This window comes from Phascolarctos cinereus, unplaced genomic scaffold, assembly GCF_003287225.1.
Source record: "Phascolarctos cinereus isolate Bilbo 61053 unplaced genomic scaffold, phaCin_HiC Scaffold_4;HRSCAF=312, whole genome shotgun sequence".
In the NCBI taxonomy this organism is placed as follows: domain Eukaryota; kingdom Metazoa; phylum Chordata; class Mammalia; order Diprotodontia; family Phascolarctidae; genus Phascolarctos; species Phascolarctos cinereus.
Genome location: NW_027555847.1, coordinates 708,400,822 through 708,417,963, shown reverse-complemented (window position 1 = coordinate 708,417,963; position 17,142 = coordinate 708,400,822). Strand labels below are relative to the sequence as shown.

General features: G+C 40.3%; 1 protein-coding gene across 1 annotated transcript in view; it reads right to left on the bottom strand.

Annotated features, from left to right (window-relative positions):
• CCDC60 (coiled-coil domain containing 60) overlaps positions 1 to 10,979 on the bottom strand; it is a 201,580-nt gene extending 190,601 nt beyond the window's left edge. The window contains exon 1 of the mRNA XM_021007905.2: positions 10,226 to 10,979. Coding sequence (XP_020863564.1) covers positions 10,226 to 10,303 — 78 coding nt within the window. The 5' untranslated portion in view covers positions 10,304 to 10,979. The remainder of the gene's footprint in view (positions 1 to 10,225) is intronic.
• Between the last annotated feature and the right edge of the window lie 6,163 nt (positions 10,980 to 17,142).

Here is a 17,142-nt window from a genome sequence, read left to right as displayed (position 1 = left end):
GTGATAATAATGGTCTGCATTCAGAAAGGCATATTGCCCAGGACTAGGGAGGTGACTGTCTTGGTCTACTCAGCACTGATCAGACTGCATATGGAGGGTTCAGTTTGGGACTCCACATTTTAGGAAGAACATTGACAAGCTGGAGAGGGTCCAGAGGAAGGCAACCAGATGGTGAAAAGTCCTGATTTCATGCCACATGGAGAATAGAAAGAATTGTGGATGTGCAGCTCAAGAAAAAAGATTCAAGGGATACACAGTAGCTATCTTTCAATATTTAAAGGTCTAGATTGAGAAAGAGAGGGATTAACCTTGTTCTGCTTGGCCCCTTAGGGCAGAAATGGTCAACGATGAGGCCAATCTAGGTTTGATGCAAAGAAAAAAACATCCCCACAGTTAGAGCTGTCCCCAAATAGCAATGGGTTGCCCTTGGAGGTGGTGAGTTACTCATCACTGTAGGCCTTCAAACAGGGCCTGGATGCCCACTTGTCATGTATGCTATAGAGGTGACTCTTGATCAGGTATGAGTTGGACTCAATGGCCTCTGATGTCCCCCACAGCTCCCAGATACTAAAATCCTATAATTCCCCAGGTGATAATGTTAATAAACTAATACCACATAGTCATTGGTTAGCATAATGATTTTTGTTGATTGAATGAGCGATAAATGAATTTTAAAATGATTTATTAAGCAATTACTATGTGCCAAGCCCCAGAGATACAGATACAAAAACATAGTCAGTCCCTGACCCCCTCGAACTTATATTCTGATAGGGGGAGACAGCACATACACAGGAGAGTGGTGGCCAGGGATGGGGTATTTTGATTTGGACCCAACAGGCAGAATGATATGTGTGTGTGTGTGTGTGTGTATGTATGTGTATATATGTGTGTGTGTATATATGTGTATATATATTTGTGGTCATGGTCAGTGTGGTAATTTGTATTGCTTGGCTCTGCATATTTGTTACAAGGGTTGTCTTTTTCTTTTTTTTTTTTCCAGCGTGGAGGAAGATTGGAAGAGAGAGAAAATTATTGTTAGTTGACAAAAAGTAAAATTTAATAAAAAGGAAAGGAAGGCCCAGTGATGGCAAATGGAGTCATCCACACTCTTTCCAGTATCAATGACAATTTTGATTTGATTATGATTTCAGAGATGAGGTGGGGGAGGTAGAGGGTATGGCAAAGTGGTAAGGCAGCTGGCTGCTATATTATTATGGAAACTCAGGAACCAAAATCTTCCTGATTCTTAAGGGTTACGACAGTTAAATACCAACACTTGCCAGGAGCATCATTTTAATGTAATATTGCTCACTTTGAAATTTTAGAGAGAGGCAGCCAAAAGGGTAACAGCTAAACATCTCTGTTGGTTAAAATCATGCTCTGTATTTCCCACCCCCACCCCCACCCCCACCCCTAATAAGTCCTTGAAAAGCACTTCCTGAGTTCAATTAGCTCTCCGAAGCCATGCTCATTAACATTACTTATTAGCAGATCCCATCGGACACTAATCAAACTGATTCTCCTATTTTGTGGAGCCCTTTCTCGCTGTTTAGGAAGCAAAGTTTATCAGCAGAATTTAAGAGAATTTGACAATGGAGTTCTATATGAATAAAGTGGAGAGATTACAAGATCTGAATGTAGGGAAGACAGCAGCCAAGCTGGATAATCCAAGCTTCTACTATGTTGTTGTCACCATTCAATTGTTTCAGTCGTGTCTCATGGCTAGTAATTATGTGAGGCCAGATTTAAACTTACTAAGATGAGTCTTCCTGACTTCAGGCCCTGGCACTCTATCCACTGTACCACCAGATGTCCAAAAGCTTCCATTATACTCCTTCTTAACCCAATACAGGCTTCCAGAACCCCCAACAATCCCAAACCAACAAGTCAACCCACCAAGAAAAAACAAAACAAAACAATGACATTCTATTTCTCAAAATACCGGGTTTTATTGGAAGAGTTTTCTGGATTTGGAGTCAAAGGATTTGGATTCTGTTACTGGCTTTGCTCCTCATTAACTGTATGACATTTATCAAGTATGACCTATTTCTCAGGGCCTCAGTTGCATCATCTCTAAAAAGAATAGATTAGTCAAGATGGTGCCTGAGATCTCTTCCAACTCATGTCTTTGATTCTATGACCTCAGTTCTTTGGTTAGCTTTCCCCAGCAAACACAAAGAGGGGGTTCAGGTGTTATGGAATGAGCCCAACAGACAGGAAGCTTTTTTTGAATACTCCCTAGCTGTGTGAGCTCAGGCAAGTGTCTCTCCTTTCTAGGCCCCAATTTCCTCATGGGGATTGACTAGATGGCTTTTTCGATTTCTTCCAGGACAGAAGTTCTATGACCACTTCCTATGTTTACATCATGCCATTAAAGTTATTCCTAAGTCAGTTTGTGAACCCTCAAACACTATAAATATGACTTGAAATTGATTATTGTTTCCATTTTTCTCTTTTTTTATTCTAGCCAATACCTGTCCCTGTGGCCTGACTACTAATATTTCCAGCTGATCACACATTTCTCCCCCTCATGCACTTCACATTCTGGCCAAATGCACCTCTTGGCTGTTTCCATACATGACACCCCAACTTCTGCCTCTATGCCATTGTCTAGGCTGTCCCTGATGCTGGAAGGCTTGCCCTCTTCACCTCCCTTTATGAAATCCCTGCTTGCTTCCAAAGGCTTACTTAGCTCAAATGCCAGCTTCTCCATGATGCCATTCTGAATCCCCCTCCCCAAAGGTTAGTTCTTCCTACCCCAGAAACTATTTTCAGTTTCTTCTGTATATATTTCATACATACTCTACTTATCTAGATTGTCATGCCATTGGACTTTGATGACTTTGAAAGAGAGAGTGAGGCTAATGACTTTATGCAACTCTGCTTCATTTAAATCCAATTTATGTGCAAGTCAAGATATCACCCCATGATGTTACTGGTACTCTTTGAAAATGAAGATCGAACAACAGCACTTATCTACATATGTTTCATTTTCTTCCAGTAGTCAGTACATGAACATTTATTAAGCAACTACTATGTTCCAGGCACTGTGCTAAGTACTGAGGATACAAAGAAAGGCAATGGACAGTCCTTGACTTCAAGGAGTTTACAATCTAATGGAGGAGATAATGTGAAAGCAACCATGCATAAACAACATACATACAGAATAAAATGGAAAAAAATTAAGAGAAGAAGGCACTCACAGTAAGGTATCAGGAAAGGCTTCCTGTAGAAGGTAGGATTTTACTGAAGATGAGGGAAAACCAGGGGTGAGAAGAACGTAAGTTCCATGGAGGCAGGGACAGCATAATTTCTTAATTTCTATATCTCCAGTGCCTAGCAAAGAGCCTGACATGGTAGTCATTTAATAATTTTCATTGAACTGAATTGAATTGGTTCATGACAACATAATTTTAAAGGAATTTCTGGCATGGTGAATACGGTATTGCATCTGGGCTTGGCAAGACTTGCATTCATTTCAATTCAACCAGAGTTTAGTAAGTTGACTTCCATCTAGGCTCTGCTAGTTGCTGCTGATACAAACACCCAGTTCCTGTCCTCAAGGAGCTTACTTTCTCCTGGTAGGAAGTATCATTTGTGCAAACAAGTAAATACAAAATATATGCCTAATTCATATATATTAATGGGGGGGGAGGAGACAACTGGGGAATCATGAAAGGCAACTAGTAAGGGGAAAACTTGGAATGAGCCTTCAGGAGATCTAAGGATTCCAAGAGTCAAAGATGAGGAGGAAAAGCATTCCAGGAATGGGGGACAGTCCATGCAAAAGGCATGGGGATAGAATGCCAGTGGATGTAATTATAGGTTGGAGCCAGATTGGAAAGGGCTACAAATTGCCTATGGGTTCAAGTCTTGCTTTTGACACTTACTGTGTGATCACTTTCCCTCTCCAAGCTTCAGTTTCCTCAACTGAAAAATGTGGAGACTGGACAAGATGGCCTGTGAGGCCCCTCCCTCTATATATCACAACAGCGCTATTATGATTGCCTATTTTACAGTTGCAATATATGGGTTAATTTTGCAGAACTTTTTTTCCTTTCTGTTTTTTTCCCCCTTTTTATTATAATGTAGGGCTCTCTGGGAAGAGGTGAGGAAGGGATACAATGGGGAATACAGTGATGTAAAAAATAAAAGACATCAAAATTTTAATTTAACAAAAGAAGACTTTGAATGTGAACAAGAAGATGTAGAAGTTGATGCTCAGGTGGGAGGTGGGATTCATGAAGGCTCTTTCCCCCGTATGAATCCTCGTTGACATTGCCATGATGAAGAATATGAAAATAAAGTACTGCCCTGACGGGTCCTTGATGTGAATCTCAAATGGTAGTTAGAGCAGTTTTCACCCTAATCAGTGGTCCAATCAAGTGGGCAGGTTCTTGGTGATTAGAAGCAGGAGTAATCAGGAGCCAATCTGGACTCAGTCCCTTACACTGACCTGTGAGTCATTGTATGACCTGTGGTCAGTCCTTTAGCTGATCCTGCATCAATTCTTCCCATTTATAGAGTGAGCTAATCATTTAAGATTTGACATGACAAAGTTACCCTCCTGGTAATCAAGCTTATTTACATCGTCATTATCCACCATTCATAGCTTTCTATAAAATCAGAGAAAACCAATTGTCATCCATCCACAGACTTCAGTTACGGACTCCCTGAGCCCTATACCTATGGAGAGAATGGTAGTATACAAAGGAACTTAAATTATTATTCCCTACAATGTTTTGCACACAGTAGGTACTTCATACTCCTTATTGGTAGGCAGTGAGTTGGACCCACAGGGGAATAGGAGAAAATGGTAGAAATTCTCTTAATGACCCCTAAACTTCTCCTTGAAATATAGTCCCCTATATTTGTAACACCATTAGCAATTAACTTATTTTAAGCCTGAGGCAATATAATGGTTTCCAGATCCTCTGAAATTTTAAGGAGTTTATATTAGACATAGGAGCACAATCACAGTCTCTTAGAACTCCCACTTAAGGAAATTCCTAACACAGAGGCAGAGGTTTGGCTCTCTTCCTTTATTTACATTTCTGTTTCTAGTTAACCATTGGCTCTTTGTGACTTAGGCAAAATTCAGGTGCCCAAAAAGATTGGGTAGAGAAGCACCAGAGTATGTTAGGGTGGCTGTTGATAGATGGGCATTGGGAGAGAAACCTGGGGCAAGAGCAGACTATTTCTGGGAAGGTCCCTCAGTACCTGTGTTGTGGTGAGACTAGAGTCTTCTGCTCTAACCTCTCCCCGCCCCAATATCTACCTGTTAAGCAACCTTGTTAAAAGGAAGTGAGGCTAGTCTGGCATGATCTAAACTTTCTTAAAACCATGCTGGCTCTCTGCGAATACCTCTTCCTTTTCCAAGTCTTTGATAATCAATTAATCAACAAGCAATTAAATACGCCTTTAACCAGCCATTCTAGATTTTTGCCAGGAATCTAAGTCAAACTCAGTGGCTTGACAATTCATACTTTATCCTTTTCTTTTTTGAAAAATTGTAACAACGTTTGCCCTTCTCTATCCCTACGGTATTTCTTCCATTCTCCATGATTTTTCAGGTGAACATTCACACCTGCCAGTTTGTTTGTTTCTGTAAAATGAGCTGGAGAAGGAAATGGCAAACCAGTCCAGCATCTCTGCCAAAACAACCCCAAATGGTGTCACAAAGAATTGGACATGACTGAAAAATGACTGAACAACAACTCAATATATTTTCCATTTAGGTAAGAGGTAACTTCAATTCATTCAAAGTATCTACGTGTTCTCTTCAATCAATCAACTAATTTATTAAGAGCTGATTATATGGAATGTTTGTCAACCTTGGGCCAAGCAGTGGGGACAAGAAGACAAGTGAGCTATCTTTCATATCTTTCAAACCCAGGCATACTAAGTATTCAAAGATATGCATTTTGTGAGATTAAAATTATATAATTTAAATTGGAAACAGGGATATTCATTGTTGGAGGGATTGTGGAAAGATTGGCACACATATGTATTGTTGATGGAACTATGGATTGATCCAACCATTTGTGAAAAGTAATTAGAAATTATGCTAAGAAAGTGATTAAAATGTACAGACTTTTTACTGCAAGAATACTACTTCTTGGTATACACCTCCAGGAGGTCAATTATAAAAAACTCCCAAATGCATAAAAATATTTATGGTGACACTTTTTGTTTTAGCAAAGACCTGGAAGCAAAATAGATACCCATAGATTGGGGAATGACTAAATAAGCTAGGGTACACAAATGTAATGAAACATAACTTCCCTGTAAGAAACATCACATGGGATAAATACAGAACATGGAAAGAGTTCTAGGAACTGATGCAGAATGAAATAAATAGACCATTATATACCATTAAATAAATAGAACCATATATACCATTATGTACCAGGAAACCATTATATACAACAATTACAACAATGTAAAAGGAAAGAACAATCATAACAAAACAGCAGAAACCAAATGCTGTGGGGTTAAAATGGTCAACTGAGGTTCCAAAGAAGATATATGAAAAAACACTGCCCTCCTCCTATCTTTATAGAAGGGTGGGGGAATGAGAGTGGAACTCAATACATATATCAAAAAAAAGTTTTTTAATTGGGTATTACCCAGGCTGGAAATGCAGGAGCTTACCCACAGCCCAATCCTCCTACTAACTGTCAGGGGAGCTTTCGACCTACTTTATTTTCAACCTGGGCTGGTTTGCTCCTCTCCTATCCTCTCCCTTCCATCTCAGGGCACAAGGTGGCCCCAAATATGAGAATTCCACCAGCCTCAGACTCCTTAGCCGCTGGGAAACCACTATGCCTGGACAGATTTGATCGGTGTGTCAGTTTCATTGAATTTTTTTTCCTGCTTTTATATTGGTATGTATGTGTGTACATATACACACATATACATATAAATGTCTGTGTATAGATACACACATATACATATATACATACTTACATTTATGTAAATATATATATATATATATATATATATTTCATTGTTATAGGGGTTTGCTTTCTGGGAGTGGGAGATTGAGATACATTAGAAAATGCATGACATAAAAAATTAAAGATAGCAATAAAATTTTAGAAGTTATATGCATTTATAACAAAGTCATATGAAAACATTTCTTTCATTACCATGTGCTGTACTCTAAGATGCTTTCTACCTTACATATTCCTAGTTCTGGCTCTAGATAGCATTAAATCTGACATGCCCAAACACACTCCAAGTGGGTTATCCTTTAAAGATTGTCTCTTTCCATTCCCTGGTCTTTATTATGTCATTAATCCAATCCAACAAATAAGAATCTACTATTTCCAATCTAGCATATTGCCTGGCGCATAGTAGGTAGTTAATAAATACTCATTGATTGATGGAGCTAAGCCTTCTGCCACTGGGTTCCAGTTGGGTAGACATGATAGTCATTGAGGCCTTCCCAATAAAAAGGGATTTCTCCTTTGTCCTATTTATTGGGCTGGGAAGCTTTGCTTTCCATCCCAAAGGTGAAAAAAGTGCCTAGAACATCTGTGAAATGCTTAGGGAAGAATGAGTGGGGGTTAATACACAAAATATCCCAACATGCTCTTGTTTGCTGGACTGGGCAATGAGGTGAGCAAAAGCCCACATTAATGCTCAGAAGAAATAAAGGGACACTTATGACTACAAAATAAAGGGCCAGTGAGTTTTAAAAATCTTCCTGGTGCACTTACTTCCAATTTGTAAGGCTGGGAGTATCCAGCTACCTTTAAGTCTGCTTTCCTCTAGCATTATAATAAGACAAGACAAGGGGCTCTGGCAAATTGGGAAGAATTGCCTTGATTCCTAAATGAGTCAGCAAGAGGTGGAAGAATGAAACACAGACATGGAGGTGTGCATATATGCACATTTCTCTCTCTCACTCTCTTTCACACACACATCCACACACACACCCACACACACCCCTATCATCTTAACAGGATAATGATGCCATGCTATCCAATTCAAATCCAAACATTTCTGTTCAATCAGATCTACCATGAACCTTTTCAAAGGTCTTGACCAATGATATATGTTAATCATCAGAAAGCCCTTCTATGAAAAATATAAAAGAAGTCCCTCAGCCTCTGAGGTCCTTTGTAGCTCTAGATTTGAGCCTATAATCCCTGTATACTCAGGTAATGTGTTTTTCTTCCCCTGTCCAAATATCATCAATGTTATCCATGCTTCTACCCTTCAAAGATCTCAGATTCCCTTGGAATGGATGGTGTTGTAGCACCCTCTGTCTCCCATCATGCCTTAGGAGATAGTCTTTGATATCATCGGATCACAGAGCTGGAAAGGACCTCAGCACCTGAGTCATCCAATCAGTAGCTGAGCAAGAAGCCCCTTTATGACATACCTTTTGTGAGGTCATGTAGCTTTGGCTTGAAGCCCTGCAGTAATTCCTTAACCTCCATTCTAATCTATTTTTGGACAACTGTAATTATTCAATTTTCCTTAGATCGACCTACCCTTTTGTAACTTGTGCCCACTCTTCATACTTATATTCTCATTTACAGCCAAACAGAACAAGTCGAATCCAGGCTCATACAGTTCTTTGGATACTTGAAGACAACTATCAAATTCACCACTTGTGTTGCCCTCCTCTGGGCCTTCTTCAACGTAATAATATCCTGCCAAAATGTGGCACCCGTAACTGGACATGGCATTCTAGATGTGGCCTGATCAGGGCAGAGGACAAAGAGAAGCTATCACCTCACTAGCTTTTTAATTCACTTTAAATTCACTTAATTAACTCCTTTTAATGAGGCCTAAAGCTGTATCATACTGTTGACTCCCATTGGAGCTTGCAGTCCACTAAAATGCCCAGATCTTTTTCACAAGACTTGCTGTATAGCCATACCTCTTTTACTTTGTGTCTGAGATCTGTTGTGGTCAAAAATGTCATCACAGTGTGTGGCCAAACTGTTGATGAACCTTACAGTGGAAACAGTGATAGATCTGGAATAAGAGACTGTGAGTTCTAATCCTGGCTTTGACATTTATTGCCTGAGTGACCTCAGGAAAGTAATTTAATCTCCTTGGGCCTCAGTTTCTTTATCTGTAAAATCTACGATCCTATTATCCTCTCATTATGAAGGAGCTTGACTGCCAAATCTCTGCTGATTGGAACTGTCACGAGCATCATCTCCACTTGGGAACCAAGGTCTCCTCCATATTGGAATCAGACTTTAGTGGGGTTTGCTGTCATAAGATGAAACTCTGATGAATTTTCTGCCTCTTATTTAAAATACAGTTAAATAAAACACTACATGGGAGTGAGGGGGCGAGTGAATCAGTCTCTACAGCCATGAGAGAGCAGCCCTAAGTCAAAGGTTTATGTGAACTTCAGGGTGGGTTCTAAATCAGGGCCCCAGGTCAATCAGCAGCAGTTGGCCAACATTCATTTATGAAGCCCTTAATATAGGCTAGACACCATGCAGAGCAATGGGAAGACACATACAAGCAAAAGAAAGGGAACTGTTCCCGAGGAATGAGTTCCCTTGCCCATACCCTACAACATAATGTTCATTTCTAGCCCAAGACCCTTTCATGTCTCTTTCCCACTGCCTATCCCAGCAAATCTAAAGAAATTAAAAATCTAGAGCTGAAAGAGATTTAGAACTCATCTAAGTTTAACCTCCTCATTTAACAGAGGAGGAAACTGAGGCCCAAAGAATTGAGGGGACTTGTCCCAGGTCACAGAGATAACAAATGGCAGAGCCAGGATATGAATCCAGGTCCTCCTCCAAATCCTGCACTCTTTACCCAGGCACTAAGGAAAGGGGAAAGATGGTCATTGTCTTTCCTACCCAGAGATATACCCAAACTGAGTACTCTGGCTGCCTCTATGTGGTGGATCTCTGGGAATAATTTCTGCCATGGCACACCTACAATTTATCTTAATTTTTCTGATGTTTGACCGTGTCACTGCTGATTCATTCCATCATCTCAGAATCATTGGCTAATATGATGGCCTGGCGCACTGTTCTGGCTGGTGCCTTCATTCTTCAGATGAAACCAACCATTTATATCTATAGGGATGTGTCTCTACAATTTAATTACAACATGACTTTCCTCTTTCCTCCCTTCCCAGTCTTACCCTCCTTGGCTAGTCTATTCAAATATTAATTTGTATTACACTTTGTGTCCCCTCCCCCAAAAAAATATGGCCAAGAGAGAAGACACCTACCTGAGATAGCTGCCCAGAGCCCTGATAGGGCTTAAGAGTCTCGATGGAAGGGACATCCAAGCTCTTGTTGACTGGCATCTTAATACTACTTCAGGCTTCCCTCTTCCTGGCACTTCAGAATCAAGCCAAAGCCCTAGGTCCTCTGGGGACAGGGGACAGCCAATGGCTGGGGAAAAGTCCTGGGGGGCAGGCTGAGGGATTGCCCAGTTTCTTTGCTCTCTCTTTCAGTTTAGTCTCCTGAACCCCAAAGCAGTTGGTAACCAATGTGACTGGGGTGGGAGTATGAGAAATGTGTATAAATATGTATTGTATGTAGATATATACATATGATACATGTATATATATATTAAGTCCTTACAAAATAAAAAATGAAGTTGAAAGACAGTTATTAGAAATGTCTTAATGTCTCATAGGTAAATAATAAATGATTCCTGCTCTGCTTTCTCAAGGGATGTTTTTCTCTCATTTAAAAAGAAAAATAAAAGAGAAAGAGGGGGAAAGATTAGAGATAAGAGTTTAGAACACGAAAAGAGAATGGGGGTTGGTAGCTAATTAAAATCACTGATTCTGATACAAGTTGGCACTGAGTTTTCTGAGTCCCAACTTGGATAGACAAGTCAGGCCCTTGGATCGCTACCCAGAAGGATGAAGCCCTTCCCCGAAGTTGGACGTTCGGGACTTCTCTTCTCCCAAACCTTCGTCCTTCCCTCAGGGAACCACGCAGCCTGATTGCAGAGGCCGCGGCTTCTGCCGGAATGCACCTCGGGTTGCTCCAAGCAACGGGGACGCCGTCTGGGGCTTCCTCATTGGCCAGTGGGGCGGGGGCGATGCGGGCTACGCAGCAGGGTGGGTGGAGGAGTCCATTAGAGGACGGGGGAGGGGAGAGCAGAGGAGCAGACGTTGAGCTTGGCTGCAGAGGTCTGTCTGTTCTTTCCCAGGCAGCCAAGGCGGGCATTTCTCCCTGTCCAAGGAGAAAGACTGATTTACAGCATCCTAAACCTAGAGGTGGAAGGAACCTCAGAAACCATCGAGACCTACCTCCTCATTTTACAGAGGAGGAAACTGAGGCAAGGTCACCCGGGGAATGAGAGGAGGTATCAGATCAAGGTTAAAAATCCCTCCTAAAACACCCAATACAAGCAATCCTTCAACCTCTACTTGAGTAAAAATAGCTTAGTTGTATATATATATGAGTGTGAGTGTATACACATACATACATATACACACATATCACTTCAAGGTTTGCAAAACGCGACGGCGATAGATGCTATTATTATCCCGATTGTCCGGGTGGGGAAACAGATTCAGTGAAGGGAAGGGACTTTGTCCGGGATCACACACCCGGTCATTGTCTGAGGACAGATTTGTAACCAGGACTTCCTGAATTCGAGATCAGAAACACCACCAGCTATGGCACACTGTAGATGTCCAGGCATGGGAGGATCTCCACTTTTGAACAGCTCTGATGTTAAGAAGGTTTGCCTTCCATGCAGCTCCAAATTGCCACTCCCTAGCTTCTATCCTTTACTACCGGTTCTGTCCTTTGGCGCCAAGCAGAACAAATCTAATCTGTACTCACTTTACCCTCCTCAAATCAAATTCATACTATCATGTGGACAAGTAAATTATATTCAACACACAATCTTGGGCTGGGAAGCAGGAGACCTGACTTTGATGCTAAATCACTGAGCGACCTTGGGCAAGTCACTTTCCTTTTCTGAGGCCAGGATCTTCATCCACATAATCCTGTTTACCACATAGATTTTTGAGCCTCCTTGCTGTTCCCCCTACAAGATACTCCATCTCATGCTTCCAAGTATTTTCTCTGGCTGTCCCCCATGCCTGGAATTCTCTTCCTCCTCCTCTGTCTTCCTCCAAGTCTCAGCTAACTCTCACCTTCTACAGGAAACCTTTCCCCATCCCCTTTAATGCTAGTGTTTTTCCCTCCGAGATTATCTACAGTTTATCATACCTATACTTTGTCTACAATTGTTTGCATGTTGTTTCCCCCATTGGACTGGAAGCTCCTTGAGAGCAGTGGTGTTTTTTTTTCCTTTATATTCCTGGCATGTAGTTGGTGCTTAATAAATGCTTGTTGACTGACAGAATGTTATGATAATGTAAAATGCTTTCTAACCATCTAGGCATGTGTATAGTCTATTATCAATTCTAAGGCATGAATTGATTATTTTGGCAGCAAGGGTGGGGCAGTGGATAGACTGCTTGATCAGGAGTTAGGAGGATCTGAGTTCAAATTTGGCCTCAGACACTTACTGGTTGTGTGACCCTGGCAAGTCACTTATCTTCTGCTTCAGTTTTCATTATCTGTAAAATGAGAATAGTAAGATACTTTGCATATATATATATATACATATATATATATATACATATATATATAGTGTTTACAAAGTGCTATATAAATATTATAGAGTGCTTATAAATATTTTATATATATATATGTATGTGCATCTATATATTGATATACTATTTCACAGTTCCTGACACCATCCTCATTTTACAGAGGAGGAAACTGAGATATCAGGAAGAGATGTTACTTGCCCAAAAGCATCCATTGATTTAGTGGCAGGGCTAAGATTAGAAATCCAGCTTCTTGACTCCTAGCCTAAGGCTCAGTATTTGGACTTGAAAATCCTAGTTTATTTGTGTAAAGTGTGAAGCCTGGGAACCAAAAAATACAAACTCACTCTTTCTCCCCTTTTCCATTTGCTTAAATAAAGCATCAGAAGGAATTAAAAATAAACCTATCAAGTTGAAAAATATTTTTGTAATATATTGGACACCAGCTGGGATAGCTGAAGTGAGATTTAGAAATCTGGTAAACACAACCAATTCAGTCAATGGTACATATGTTCAGCATTAAAAACCTATCGGAAAGACATTATTTTCAGAAGTCCCATAATATGCTTTGCCACATGGCATCTTGAACCCAGAGATTTCCGTCTGGTGGATTTTACAGAAATGCCAGTTTGGGCTTTACAAATTACAGGGCCCATGGCAAGGCTCAAACTTGGGGCTCCCTTGATATCATACAGTTGGCAATCTCTAGATGGATCTGTGCCAGGAAGAAATACCATTGGGTAATGGGCATTTTCACCACCTGAACGGATTAACGGGTGTAAAAGGATTAAAGACTGGATCCTGCTGTGTAAATGCCCTGGAGGCTGTAAGCTGTGAGGATGCCCAGTCCTCCCTGTCTGCCTGAGTGATGGCAATGATAATCACAACTTACTTTAGTAGATCTTCTTCCAAGACTTTCATATCTATTATCCAAAGCTAATAATAATAAATAAATAATACTAGTGGCTAGCATTTATATGGCACTTTAAGGTTTTCAAAGTGCTTTACAAATATTATCTCATTTGATCTTAGATGGAGCAGTAGATAGAACACTGGGCTTGGAATCAGAAGATTCATATTCATGAGTTCAAATCCAGCCTCAGACACTTCCTAACTGTGTGACCTTGGGCAAATCACTTAGCTGTTTGCCTCAGTTTCCTCATCTGTAACATGAACTAGAGAAGGAAATGGCAAACCACTCAAGTACCTTTGCCAAGAAGACCCCAAATGGGGTCATGAAGAGTTGGACATGAGTGACCAACACTAACAACAACACAATCCTGAAGTGTTATTATTATCTCCATTTTACAGATAAAGAAATGGAGGCCGAAAGGGGCAAGTGATCTTTGCAAGGCCATGTAACCAATAAGTGGCTAAGATAGCATGTGAACTCAGATCTTCCTGAGTGCAGGCTTACCATTTTCCCCAGGTTCCCTATGTATCTAACGTATAGTAGACTTTAAATACTCATTGACTGACAGACAAATCCAATGAACACATGTTAAGTACCTATATAGATAATGTATCTACATAGATAATGTATATATATATGTGTGTGTGTGTTGTGTGTGTGTGTGTATGTATACTGTTATATGTAATAGACACATATGCCCATATAACATTTTATGTTGTATATACATCTGTATATGTATATATCATATATACATACATATATATGTATATATATATATATATATATATATATATAATATATTACTATAATTATATATAGATGTGTATCTTTATATCTCTATTTATATATCTCATTTACCTTTCTACCTACCCAGGCTCCATCTATCCATCTGTCTCTCTCTCCACCCACCTATCCATCCATCCATCCATCCTTCTCTCTCTTCTTCTCTCTTTCTTTTATCCATTCATCCATCCATCCATCCATCTATCCATCCATCCATCTAATTGGCTTATCATCTCTGTGAGAATGTGAGCTCCTTGAGAATAGGGCTTATTTCATCATTTGCATTTGTAGTCCCCATTGGGGGGCACATAGTAGATGATTCATCTGTGATTGTTGATTAATTAATTGAATGCACCTTGCTAGGCACTAGAGTTAAAAAGATAAAGTGAAAACCATTTCTTGCCCTCAAGGAGATTCTGTTCTTCTGTTATCTCATTTTATACTCATAATGGTCCTGTGGGATAAGGTGAGCAGAGATTATTACCAAAATGGAACTCATTCTCTTCCCCTCTCTGGTTCCTTGGCTGTCCCCTATGTCATCTCTGCCTCTGGAATCCCTGGAATCCTTCAAGGCTCTCAGCTTGAGTGCTGCGGTCTTTTTATAAACTTCTCTGATCTTCACTCCCTCCAAGTACTAATGTTTTTTTAATTCCCAAATTATTTTGCAATTACTAATCTGCGTATATGTTGTACTCTTTCCCCTGACTCCCAAGTAGAATGTAAATATCTTTAAGGTAGAGACTTTCATTTCTACCTTTCTAACCCTCATCTCTGGTACAGTCCCTGGAACATAATAGTCATCTAATAAATATTTTCCCAATTAAATTGTTTAATCCCCATTTTGTAGATAAGGAAAAGGTTTATCAGAGAGAAGCTGAGACTTATCTCAGGCCAGTAAGTGCTGTGAGTCATAAGAAACTGGAGGCCTCTTGATGCCACAGTATAGATGGAATCATAGAATTCAGAGCTGGATTGACCCTTTGAGATCACTAATCCAAACTTCTAATTTTGTGTACCTGGAAGGTGAGATATGGAGAGGCGAGAATGACCAGCCCAGGGGCACCTGGCTAGTGTGGAACCAAGTTGGGTCTAGAAGCCAGGCCTCATGACTCCAAGGCAAAGTTTTCTTTTAAAAAAACCATCTCAGGTCTGTAAATCTTGTAATAGCTTTTGACCAATAGGAGTCACATGTGAAACATCTCCATCTATCTATAAAGGGAAAGCAATGATTAATTCAGCCTCTCTCCCATTGAGCTTAAGTCTATTTTTATTTTTGCTACAATTATTGGGCTGCATGTGCTGTTAGAAAGTACCTGCTTTCCCAGTTATTTGCTTTGTCTTGCCTGCTTAGACGTGATCCTGTAATGTGAGATGTTGTTGTTTTTTTCTTTTTGGCTTGGACTTGTGATTCCCTTGATGTAGGACCTCCCAGTACGACAGATGCTTCCAAAGATAGCACTTTTGTAACTTGGTGTCTTAGAGGGTTGACTAGGGGTGTCGGGGAGAAGTGAGTTATTTGAACCCAGATTTTCTTGACTTAGGGAGTCACTTAGCATTGGAGTAAGACTTGGGGCAGAGTCGACCTGGGTGGTACAGTATTTGGAGGATAAGAACCTCAAATATGTGATCCTGAGGCAGTCACTTGACCTTTGCTGGCCTCAGCTTTTTCAGCTGTAAAATGGGAATAATAATAGCACCTTACCTCCCAGGGTTCTTGCGTGGATCAAATAAGATAATTGTAAAGTGTTTAGCATGGTGTCTGATATACTTTCCATGTAGTTAAAGCCACAATTTTTCCAGTTGTGATGTATGCCTGTGAGAGTTGGACTATAAGGAAAACTAAGAGCCATAGAATTGATGATTTTGAACTGTGGTGCTGAAGAAAACTTTTGAGAGTCCCTTGGACAGCAAGGAGATCAAATCAACCAATACTTAAAGAAATTAATTCAGGCTATTCACTAGAAGGTCAAATACTGAAACTGAAGCTTAAATATCAGATAACTCTCTAAAAGTATAAGTTCCTTACCAGGTAGCAACTTGTCCTGGTAGTAATGAGGATGATTAGCATTTATATAGCACCTACTATGTGCCAGGCTGAATCTGAGTAGCAGCTACTTGGCCAGTTTGACAAGTAAAGGAAGGTGATGCAAAAAAAAAAAATTCTGGAAGCAATAGCAGGCATCTAGACTCAATATCTTTAACTGTGGAATAGTAACACCAGCTTTCAAATGTTGTGCTGATCAAGAGATTCTGGCTGTGATTCCTCTACATTCTACTTCTTTTCTCCTGGGAAAATCTTACCAGTGGTGGGCCATCATAGACCACCTGTGGTATAATGGATAGCACAGTGGCTTTGGGTTCAAATGTCTTTTTTGGACATTTACTAGCTATGTGACTTTGAGTAAGTCACTTACTTACCTGACCAGGTGCTTGTAAGAGTTAAGTGGGAAAATATATGAAACACTTTGCAAAACTTACAACAATTACAAATACCATCACTGTTATTGCCACCATTGGTGGCAGCAGCCTTCAGCTCAAGTTCCACGCTGATTCTTGGCTTGCTCCCATCACCTGCTGAATGAAGCTAGAGAAAATCATGCATCTGGGTCCACAAATGTATGTTACATAATCTCAACTGGGTCCTCACTGGAGCAAAGTAATCCTTTCATAGCTCCCAGGCTGACTTCACTATCCCACTCATACTGGCTCTTCCAAATCTTTTTATTCATCCTCAGACCTCCTATGGCTCCTCCTATCCCACTCTTTCAGCTGAGAATTTTGCCTCCTATTTCAGTGAAAACAACTGAGGCCATTCACAGAGAGGTCCTTCTCTCCCCCTTCTCATCTTGCATCACTCAGGTGT